The 12,201-nt window shown below is 28.4% G+C and overlaps 1 protein-coding gene across 2 annotated transcripts in view; it reads right to left on the bottom strand.

Annotated features, from left to right (window-relative positions):
• Polr3A (RNA polymerase III subunit A) overlaps nucleotides 1-11,962 on the bottom strand; it is a 45,407-nt gene extending 33,445 nt beyond the window's left edge. For both annotated transcript variants that reach the window (XM_087162567.1, XM_071179916.2), the window contains exons 1-7: nucleotides 11,663-11,962; nucleotides 8,483-8,615; nucleotides 7,132-7,281; nucleotides 4,482-4,641; nucleotides 2,692-2,846; nucleotides 2,507-2,560; nucleotides 1,767-1,888 (exon numbers count right to left, since the gene is read on the bottom strand). In XM_087162567.1, the coding sequence (XP_087018693.1) occupies nucleotides 1,767-1,888; nucleotides 2,507-2,560; nucleotides 2,692-2,846; nucleotides 4,482-4,641; nucleotides 7,132-7,281; nucleotides 8,483-8,615; nucleotides 11,663-11,706 (818 nt within the window). In that variant the 5' untranslated portion in view covers nucleotides 11,707-11,962. The remainder of the gene's footprint in view (nucleotides 1-1,766; nucleotides 1,889-2,506; nucleotides 2,561-2,691; nucleotides 2,847-4,481; nucleotides 4,642-7,131; nucleotides 7,282-8,482; nucleotides 8,616-11,662) is intronic.
• Between the last annotated feature and the right edge of the window lie 239 nt (nucleotides 11,963-12,201).

Below are 12,201 nucleotides of genomic sequence, written 5' to 3'. Positions count from 1 at the left end.
AATAAAGTTTTTAAAGAAATGATAAACAGTCCAGTCACCCTAAAGATAAAGAGAATCTATTGGAAATTTTTAGATAAAAACTAATTAAACTATTTAAAAACCATTTTAGAATTTCATTAATAGAAATATGGTAAATTGGTCTAATTTTTATGCTTTTAGACATTAAATTTTAGATCTAAATTTTTTGAATACTTAAATTATCTATATTATATGTTTAAAATATATTTATTGGCAAATTCGCAATATTTTTTTTTCTTCACAGCGACATTTATAATCAGAAACTCAGTTTTCCTACATATTTTTCTAATAAAAATAGTTCTATTAAGGGTTTTATAGCTTTTAATTATATAAAATTATTTTGATAAAAACAAGTTCGCTAAATTGTCAGATAAAATATGAAATTCAAACTTAATTGGGCTTCGAAAACTAATAATAAAATATAAGTCACCTAAATTTTTCCTATTATACAGCAAAATTTTACTCATTTTAGCTTTCACAAAATCAAAGTAAAGAATTTTTAAGTGTAAATTAGAAAAGGAAAAGTAGTTAATAAAATCTTGAAGTCTAGATATGTCATTATCTGTAAGGGAGAAAACAAATTTTTTCATTGGTTTTTGGTTTCATATAGTAATGTTTATTAGATTTTTTTTCTTAATAGAAATAAAATGCACATTTAAATTGCCATTTTTAAAAGAGTTTTTATTACATCTTGAACCTTGATTACTTCTATTTGCATGCTTATCTTCAATTTGAAAAAGTAGAGGAGTTAATTTAATCTCTGTATTTATCCCAGTATCATTTATCCTATAAGGCAATTTATCTTATATATATATCATTTATATCATTATTATATAAAATTTATCCCATATATGGTTTTGTGTAAAAGCATGTAATAATTTTCATTTTTTTTAATTTTTAAATCAAAATCCACTACAATACGTGAAACATTAATTTTAGCACTATTAAAATCATGTATTCTAAAATTATTGAATTTCAGATTATTTATAATTTTATAACTATTAATATCTGGGCAATGTTGGTCAATTTAAATGTTAAGGAAGTTACTAGTTTGTCCAATATAATTCATATTGCAAGCCTTATTTTTCAAAATATCAAAGAGTTTTTGGCTAAAAACGTGAACACAACAAGAATTTCTTGTTCTGTTATCTGGATAAAAATTCTGTATCAATCAGGAATCAATACTAAGAAGTAGTTTGATATAAAATATCACCTTTAAAAAGCTGGGTTTTATCAATATATGGCAATCAGATAACAAAGGGCCTATTCATCCAACTGAATTTTTTTTTATTTATTTTTGTCATCCAAAATTACTGAACACTGACTTAAAAGTATAAAATAGGACAAAAGTTGCTAAAAGCAGGAACTTTTAGATTAGGCCAGGGTCGCTCTTCCCTCAGATGCAGAGTCACCGCATAAGAAAAGAAAATTACTAAATGTTTCACATTTAACAAATATTTGATAAGAAATTACTTATAACGACAGAAACAATTGCTCATATAATTAATAAAAGGCAACATCATTTTTGAAAGAAAATAAAAACATTAAAAACCCAATAAACTTGGATCAAAAATCATTTTAAAATAATCTTTCAAAATGAAAATATGTGCGTCTAAATTCTTCAAAAATAAATACTTTCTTTTTTTTTTTTTTACTTTTAAAAAATAGAACACTGCAAGAAGACATTTAATGTGACAACAAAATATGAGTAACATATTTCAATAATGTGAGCAAAAGAAAGAACTTACGTCCCAGATTTCAATTCGGATATGACAGATGGTCGAATACAGAGAGGAGGAACAGGTAGTTTGGAAAACAATAAATGCTCCGGACGTCCAGAAGATGATTTCATTGAAAGCAGGGGAATATCCTATTAAACACAAATCTAAATAAATGTGGCAACAAAAACAAAATTCATGCAATTTTGTTAATTTCTATTTCAAGCGATAAGTAATGACATCATAAGCAGGATTTGTACTTTTTTTTTTGATTATTGAAAAAAAAAAAACCTTTAATTTGATTTAAACCAGATTGTTTTTAAAGTTACTCTGCGAATTTTATTTTCTAATTAATCAAAAAGTTAATTTAAGCAAATGAATGATTCAAAATTATTGAAAATGGAATAGAAATGCATCATTATTAACTACTTAAAAAAAAAGGCTAAAATAAATAAATCTCACATGTCTTTTTTTTTTAAAAATTTCTTTTTGCAAGTACTTTTTTTAAAACATTTCTAAGTAAAAGGATACCTTATTTCATTACAACAACGTGCATCAAAATTTGAGAAATTTCAGGGTATTTCTTCTTATGCATGGCAAATATTATTTGGCAGAAAAAAAGTCACACAAATTTACACATATTTTTTTAAAATTTAAATTCAGTAGCTCAAAATCTGAAATGTTTCTCAATAACGAAACAAAATAATCAAACTAAATTTAAATTATTCTGACATGAAAATACAAGATTTCAAAGATAAAATTATATTTACCTCATCAACAATTCTTTCAAACAATTTAAGAACTTCAGTAGGGTTTAAGTCTTTCTGAAATATTTAAACAAGTACTATATAAACAATATTTGAATAAACAATATTAGTTGCAAGTATAATAATAAGTTAATACATCAGGCCCAACTAATTATAAGCATACTATTGTGCTGCAGTCTATGCATTACCTCATACAACTTGTTTTTCAGCTGCTCTAATTCTTTATTGTATTTCAAGGACTCTTGATATGTCTCTAACAGTTCTAAGGAAAAAGCAGCATTTTTCTTCTCTTTTTTGTGCCTGATGTGTACAATCTTAACACAACCAACTTTTTTCACTTGACCTATAAACAGTCAGGAATAAGAAAAGATTGAAATCTACCCACATATATAATAGAAGGGCATAAAAGACAGATGTACCAAATAGAGCGCAAGTAATTTATGACAATACATACTCATAATGCTGCTAGTCAAACAGGAGAAATAAAACACTCAACTTTACTAGGCATATTTTAGATAATTTCAACACAACAGGGTAATGGATGTAAAAATATGCTACCATTCAAAAATAAATATTTGCTTACCATGTATCACATGGTTTTAAAATAATGAACATGATGAATAATAATGAATGAATGATACAAAAACAAAGGGATAAAATAGCAAAATAAACAAATCAGCATTAAAAAAATTAGATGGTATAGTGATAGCATTGGCATATTCAATAATTAAAAGTATATGATTTTCTGAAAATATGTTACTCAGTTCACTGATAAAAATGATCATATTTGCCTCCAACTTGATTAAATATGCGTGTGGCCCTTCATTAGTCAACCTGCTGTGCAAGTGGCCCTTCACTCAAAAAGGTTGTGCATCCCTATCTATACTGATGTTTTTTTAAAGGTTAATTTCCACTGCCCGGGATACTCTAGAATCATGTATTTTTAAAGTTAAGTGATATCGCCTTGCACGCCCAACCCTTTTGCTTAAAATTGACTGTAATACGAGTGAACTTTGGATTTTATAGGGTTGCAATACAGGGTTATTCACAATTCCCTCCGGTGTTTCGAAGCGTTGTAGTAAAAAAAACGATGACAAATATGGCAAAAAAGAACACATGAAATTATTCCGAAAGTATTCAAGTTTTAATTTAAGCAATTGCCGGTAGATGACAGTAACATGTACCACTGAAGCCAGTTGTAGTAAACTTAAGGTTGTAGTAAACAGAGGGAATTATGAATAACCCTGTATTTGATTCCAGTTTCGGCATCAAGAGCATAGGTATAAAAAACAGTTGCCTAGTGGTTAAAATTTGATATAGATCTACAATTATTAACGAAATACACGTTTTGTGTTAAAAAAATGACCATAACGCAAGTGAACTTTGAATTTAATAAAGTTGAAAGATTTGAATCTGGTGGGTGCATTGCATTGCAGATGCACATTAAATCTATTACTTTATATACATTTTTGAAATTTTACTTTATCATTTCATTGGCATTTTACAGAAATATATTTCATAAAAATTATGGAAGTATTGAATGGTAGAACCTACGGAACCCTACATTTTCAAGGAACACACATTAAGGAACATAAAAACAGAATAAAGGGTGGAAAGGTTACTTAAGCACCTTTAGGATGCACTTATATTTAAAGAAGATAACTCGCCTTGAGAGGAGGAATCAAACAAATGGAGAAAATTTATTCACAGCTCTTATTTAATTCATTATTGTAATTTGTTGCCTCTGATATTTTTTATTCAGCTGTTGTTTTAGATTTGTTATTAAAGTACAAAATATCTAAAGATTAAATGTACTCTTTTATTTCACGATGTACTTACTTAAATTTTCTGAATGCATTGAAGTAGTAGGTAAAAATCATTAGAAATAATTTGCAAACCAACCTTAAAAATTTACCAACTACCAAATGGAAACCTTTTAAAATGAAATATTAAATAAGTTGAAAATTTTAAACATTACCATTTACTTCATTGCAATATGGGCAGACACCTTTCTTCATGCACTTCTCCAGGATTTCTTTTCTTAAAGACTTCCGTCTATCGTAATCCATGTTAGGTTTTTTAAGAATTTGGACATACTTCTCTCTCTCCTGCTCATTCAAAAGAATGTGTGCACATTTCTGAAACAAGAGGGAATTTTTTTTCCTCAAATTTTTGTAAAAGACATCGATTCTTTTAAAACAAGACCTCTACAGAAATGCTCACATATCTTTTTCGTAAATTTCAGTAAAGTAAACATTCACAACTAAACGTATCATAAATTATTTTCAATTAAAACTCCACAATAACACAAGGAAAATAAAACTATACAGATGTATGGAGTTATAGAAGTTTTTACATTTCTAATTTCTGGCAGTAAAAAATCAATTAAACATGCTCTGAAAGAATAACAAAACATGTTCTATAACATGTAATTCCATAATTGCAAAAATGTTCTAAGTGTGATTTATCTCTCTGGAATTTGAACTTTCTAACCCCGTAATATTGTGACCTTTGGTCTCAAATATTTTTAATTAGCTTTAAATATATTTAAGAAACAGGTTAATATATTGAATACGTGATTTAATATAAATTTTTTTCTCTCAAATGTTACTAATTTTTTAGATAATTATAATTATAATAACTTTAATATTAATGCTAATCAATAACAATTATAACGATAAAGATTATTTAAAATTATTTTTCTCTTGGAAGTTACTTGAAGTTTTTTGTGCAGTAAGTTTATCGGCTTTCAATGATACTCCACTTTTCATTATGAGTGAATTGTAAATTAAAATGAACAGCTAATTTCAGAGTTGGGTCATTTACTACTATTAACATGTGGTTAATATCAAATAATAAAATTCTTAATTTATGTACTATTGTGGAACAATATTTAACTTCAAAAATCGTAAAATTCTACTTTAGAAAGCTTAAATAGTATAATAAACAAGCAATTACACAACTGAAATGATTATTAAGTAGGTACAGTGAATGATGGTTCTTTCACGATCTTGTATAAATACACTTATTGCTTGCATTTTTCAGCTTTGTTGATATTCCTTTTTCTCCTTCAAAAAATCAAGTACCAGTTTTAAAATTGAGCTTTTGTGGCTAAATACTATATAACATGCAACTTAATGGAAAACAATATTAAACAGATACCACATTTGATGCTTTCAAATGTTCATTTTTGATAAAGAAGCCTCACATTCTTCATCGAATCAATCATAGATCACATTCAATTAACATTTAGTTACACAAATAATCGGAGAAAGGATAAAATCATGTTCTACAACACTAAAATGCTTATTAACCCACTGTAGTTCTGCATGTAAAAAGTCGTATTTTAATCTGTTCTCTTCTTCATACAGCAAAACCGATTTTTCCATTTTAATAAATGAGGAAATATTATAATGGGGAGAAACATTTTTCCAATTTCGGTCATTTTGGTAAACCACCAGTGGAAACAATATTTGGGGACAGAAATAGTTATCAAATATTTACAATGGATGATGTTTTGAGATTGAAACATTTTTGCAAAAACCAAATTCTTAAAAATTCTCTTCGAAACTATCATTAACAATCGCCTCCATTGTTATTTATTTTCTCCAACCATACCCAATCTTAGAGAATGTTTAATCTACCGAAATGCATTCCAAGTCAAATTTGATGAATGATTGCCCTTGTAAGGTATATTATGGAAGCTTTTAAATTGTTAAAAGGTAGGGATGTGCCTGCTTGATCATGTAATTAGGATTATTAATCCTTCAAGGATTACAAATTTCTTCAGCAAAATTAGTATTAGTATTTTTTTCTGTTATTTTGTCTCAGCTTAGAAAATACACCTTGTAAATGTTTAATAATTGCTATTTTCAAGTGGTGCAGAAAACCGGATTAACTAACTTCTAGATAATTAGATCATTATCTTATATTTAATTATTATTTTAGAAATGATAATTAGTAAATAACAATGCAGAAAATAAATTAAAGTTTTAATATTAATTGCAAAATGTATATTTTAAAAAAAAATGTGCAGAGAAGAAATTTCAATGCTTTTGAGAAATTTGTTAATCTTATTATAATTGTGTATAATTCTCAGGACCACTTTAAAATATCATTTGACATAATATTTTAATACTTATTGCTAAACAATTGTATTGGTTATTTTTAGTTCCTTCATTTGGTTCAGTTTCTTCCACTGTCCTGAAAGTAAAAGGTTTCTTTCTAACAAAATTCTGACCTCGCTCTTATTACACATTTTACACTCCTATTGTATAAATGATCTCAATAAAATCATGAGTTCATATGTTTTTAGATTCTTGGCATTTCCGGCAAAATTAAATTCCTAGTGCACTTTAGCATCCAAATAGAGTCTCGGTGCTGCCATCTAGTGTGGCAGAAACTAGACGTCCAAATTAACATGACCAGCGGTATCTCACCCATTGTGGTGGTCCTGAAAGAGTGGATACCACCTCTGGAGAACGCACTAGGTCTGCTCATCGGCAAGACCGATTGTGCAGCTCATTGGAAATAAAAAAAAAAAATGTTTTTAGATTAATAACTTGAAACAGTGAAGAATTTTCACACACGCACAAACTTTGTTCTGAGGTACTTTAAGTTTGTCATACCTTGCATATCATCTGAAGAATTGCTCGAATGAAAGGAATAAAGCCAGGATGAAAAACAGGTAGGTTCAAATCTATGTAACCAAAATGCCCTATACAGTCACTCACTGGCTTTCCACAAGTCTCACAATTAATGCCCTTTCTACTTGTTCCCTAGACAAAAAATAAAAATTTAATTATTCATCATATTTAACTTACAATAATGAACCTCTATTATACAGTTGCATAAATAAAAAGACAATAGAGAAAAAAATAAAACAACAAATTAATCAATGAGACTTGGGCTTTAAGATGATGAAAAGTGAGCAAAAAATATAAAGGGTATCAATAATTACAATACAATTTCCATAACATAAACAAATAGAAACTACTACAAACCTGTGAGAAGTTTTAGATACTAAAAGAGCAAGTTTTAGAATATCAAATAAATATAAATGATACACATATGCACTCAGGGGTCTGTCCAGACATTTTGTGAAAGGTCCGTTTTTGTAAAATTGTACAAAAATTACTCGCAATTTGTGAATATAAAATAAACGTTAAGTCACATTCTTTCAACCAGGGTCCTGCTTTTGTGAATTTGTGCAAATAGGGTCCTGTTGTAACAAAAAACTTATTCAAGGAGTTTTTAAATTGTAAAGAGATATAAGATTATGTTCAACACTGTAAAATTATAATTAAAAAAATTAAATTATAAAAGATAAACAGCAATTGCTGCTACTAAATAAGAGATGCAACATACAAATATTTGGTATTTAGCCTATACTGCTGAACGCAAAATATTCATTTTTGGACTAAAAAAGGAAGAAGCGTCTGCCGAAGACAAAACTTAGTTCATTTACATCTGTCTCTCCCCCGCCCCCATGAGAAGGATTTATTCGATTAACAAAACAATAATGAAGATGATCAAATTTGTGAAGAGTCTAATTATAAGATAAAAACGGACCCTTCACAAAATAATTTAAGTTAAAATATTTTGTGACGGTTCCGTTTTTATGAAAAGATATGTTGTGAAGGGTCGGTTAACGGACTCAAATTTCTTCTAAACAGAGCCCTTATTATAGTCACTTATATAACAGAGAAAAAAAAATTGTTTTACAAATCATTTTTCGGAAATAAAATGAAATAATAATTAGAAGAAAAAAAACTAAAAGTCTAAAAGATTAGTCAGATTAAAATTGCCATCAATAAAGAAAAAATGCTTCTAAACACAGAAGGAATCAAGTATCAGATAAAAGTTCCTCCATTCATATTTTTAGACTTTTATTTAATGTAAAATAGGAAACAAAACCAATTCAAAGGTTTTATTTTTTTATTTTATAAAATAACAAATACTATAAGCAAATATCTGTACCATTTTAGGATCCAAGACACCATAAGGAATGGCTTTATGTGTTCTTTCTTCATAGAGATATCTATTGACACAATTAATATGTGACTGTTGTCTAATGTCTGCAGGACTTTGTAATCCAAAGCAAATTTTGCTTCTATAAAAAAAGACACCAAGAAAATTGAATTATTTTCAAAATAAATAAGTTTTATTACATATATATGTTATAAAATAAGTAAGAAATAAAGTTTTTGTGCCATCAATCAGTTTTATATTCCTTTTGCTCGTGTTGTCTCGAATTAAAATTTTTTGATATTTTGCATTGTATTTATAGAAAAAATTATTTCAAATGCCTTAAAGATATAATGTATATATATTTACTTGTAATGAACAGTATGAAACAACTTATAAGTGTGTAGTTAATTGATTTTTATGTTAATTTCGGACAAGGATAATAAAAGCAAAAAAAAAAAAAAACCTTTTAATTAATTATTAAAAATGTTTAAACTAATCTCAATTTGTTAGTTTTCAAAAAATGATTCTCTTCCATTGAATACATATTAATTTAGCATTAAATAATGAGAAATTGAATAAGAACTGGGATAAGGTAGAGAAAATGTTTTTAAGAAATGTTTTAACTTTTACCATATGTTGTATGATAAAAGCTCGAGTACGGCATATTGCAAGAAGTCTGCAAACATAAAATTTTTTCAAGCCGCTGGCAAAATGCACAGAAATTTAATGTTTATGACAAGTTAAAAAATTACTAGCCTTCCAATATTGTAAAATTTTTTTTGAAGGAAATAAATCTTTTGCTATTTAAGTGAGGAAGAACGCTGCATTAAAAAGAGTAAAATGGAAATAGGTGACTAAGACTAATAAACAAGATTTCTTATGAAATAAAAATTTTTCTGCTACTTTTAGGTAACCTGCCACACACTTCCACACAAAGAATGTGTCTTTTTGTTACCCTTCTTCAGAACATTTTACAGAACAGAACATTTTCTTATAGGAAACAATTTTCAGTGTCATCAATAATGTCTTATGATTGTCTTTATTTCTTAAATTAATTGTGTGCTCAATCAATTAATTGTGTGCTCATTTCAAATTAAATGTGTGCTCATAATGATTGCATTTGAAGCTATAACAGATTTTTACTGTATTTGTAGCCATACCTCCTTCATCTTATACTTGGCTCAGTCTAGACACAGAATCTATCAAGACATCACTGAGATCAGCACTCATTTACAACAGATAAAGCTTTGCAGGTCTTCAATTTATAATCTCACTCATGGTTTGTTCCCAGCTGATAAATAAGTGGTATGAATATTTTAAATTTTTTATTTTGCGATGAAGAGGTTCGATTGGAACATATCCTTAAAGCACAAACATTGTGCACAATTTTTAAAAAACATTATTCCTAACTTTCTTAAGACAACACGTGATTGTCCAGTAAAAGGAAGGCAATTTCATTCAATTCATTGATATGTGAGGGAAACATTTAGAACACATTTTACCATTGATAAAATCTAATTAAATATTGCATAAAAAAAAAGAGAAAAAGAAAAAAAAACTAAATTAACCAAGTTTTAAATGATTTATAAATTTACTAGAAAACTTAATAAAAAAATAAGTTCTGTAACATTTCATTATAAGACCATTTAAAATTATCTTTAATCAAAGAATTACAGCTAGTAGGGATATTTTTATTATGCACCTGTGCATGCCAACTGCATTTGCCCAGGTTTTCAACTTGCAAAAATATATATTATTTGCCTCCAAATAGTTACAAGTTTTACCCCTTCAGTTTATTCCATTCAGTGATTTTAATTTTTAGATTTCTGCTAACTGCAGCCCAGTTGTTGCCAAAACTTGATGACATTTTTAGTGCAGGTATTAGCACAGAAATTTTCCACAAGGATAATTACATATTAGTATCCCTTCTAATGAGAAAAACAATAAGAATACAAATAGAGCATAGAAATGGACATCCTATAGTTTCAGTTCTCTAGACCAGAAGTTCCCAAAAGGTTGTTTCAATAGTTCAAAATAATATTTTAGACATTCACATTTGCCAATAAACTTTATTTATAATTTCTTAGGGTTCTGTCAAAAGGAAATCGATTATTCAGAGTTTTAAAAAAAAAAAAAAAAAATGGGAATCGCTGATCTAGATAAGAAACTTTCCTCAAAGTCTAAACACTAAATGACATTATAAAAATAAAGAGACAAACACATGCAAAGTGGTTTAACCGATCAGGGCAGATGAACAAGTCTTAAGAAGGTGATAAAAAGAATTGTGGTAAAAAAAAGACATCAGGGAGCTCAGTGGGAAAGTTTCCAAGCATGTACGCTGATGGAAGAACATCTAATATCCTGATTTTTGACATTCATGTTCAAGTCAAAATATAAGTGTACACTTGGTTTGACCTATACATGATAGAACACACTGACAAGAATTCCTCAGCTACATCACACAAAGTTTACCCTATCCTTTTGGTTTACTCTACCTGTTTACACTGAAAGGATATTAAACTATCAAAAATTGGAGAAAAAAAATCACATAGAGGTTTGCCTAGGGATACCTACTAATTTGATGCTCCTTTTTAGTTTCTCAGGGGACCACTACCTGAAAATTGCCAAAACTTAACGATTATTTTGTTGAAGTTATTTTTATGCTATCTTTCTTCTTTTCGAAGGAAGTTTATATTCTAGGAACCTAAGATGAAATGAGTTCAAGAAGATTTCTGTGGTGGTACCAACAATTTTCAAGTTTTGGCGACAACCGATAAGTGGCACGAGAGAAACTAAAAAGAAACAACACAGAAGGCGACAAATTCCCAGGGTAAAACTCAGACACATCATTTTTTTCCTTCCTATTTCTTGGAAGTTGCCAAAACTTGTCAATTATTTAGGCACAAGAACTTGGAAGAAAATCTTTCCCCACAGAAAAAAGGATTTCCGATAACTAAACGTCAAAGTTGGGTGTTCATACGAAATGTATGCCTAATCAATTGATAAGTAATATGATAAGTTTTCCAATTTAGATTATTTCTTAACATTAAAATTGATATCTTGAAAATTAATAGGTTGTGCAGATTTTATTAAGCAGTCCTTTCTTACCACAAAAATAGAGCTTTGCCAAAAAAATTTTAGACTTGCGAGTTAAAATTTTCTTTTTGTAGAAGGTAAATAATTACTTACATTTTCATAGAGAGATCAGACTCTCTAAACTGTTCCTTAACCATCTTCAGATTTTACCAAAACGTTTGAATACTTCTAAAGTGAAAGTAGTATAATTGAAATAAATAATTTAAGAATACGGTAACGAAACCGTACCAAAACAAATACGCATGTTTTTGTTGATGATGCTGATGTAACGAAAGGTAGAATGGTGGCATCCGAAATCATTTCGCCGCTTTATTTTCACTGGCTTATAGCTTTCATATAAAAAAGAGTGAAATTTGCATGGAGAGAAGACCGTTTCCACTCTTCCCTGCCAGTGGCGTAGCGAGGGGGGAGCAAGGGGGGGCATCATGCCCCGGGCGCTACTCACAAAGGGGCGCCAAATGGTCAGCAAAACAAAAAAAATTGTTGGATAATTTTTATTTTTATTATAATTTATTTCTGCAAAAAATATTTTAAATTTAGTGCCAGTGAAATATGATAAATGTTAATTCGTAAATAAAAAGGAACACTAATCAAACTGTAATAATATATTCATAATAGAAATGACACGTCTT

Source organism: Parasteatoda tepidariorum, chromosome 1, assembly GCF_982258835.1.
Source record: "Parasteatoda tepidariorum strain Cologne lab strain chromosome 1, Ptep-v5.0, whole genome shotgun sequence".
Taxonomy (NCBI): domain Eukaryota; kingdom Metazoa; phylum Arthropoda; class Arachnida; order Araneae; family Theridiidae; genus Parasteatoda; species Parasteatoda tepidariorum.
This window is presented reverse-complemented; position numbering and strand designations above follow the sequence as displayed.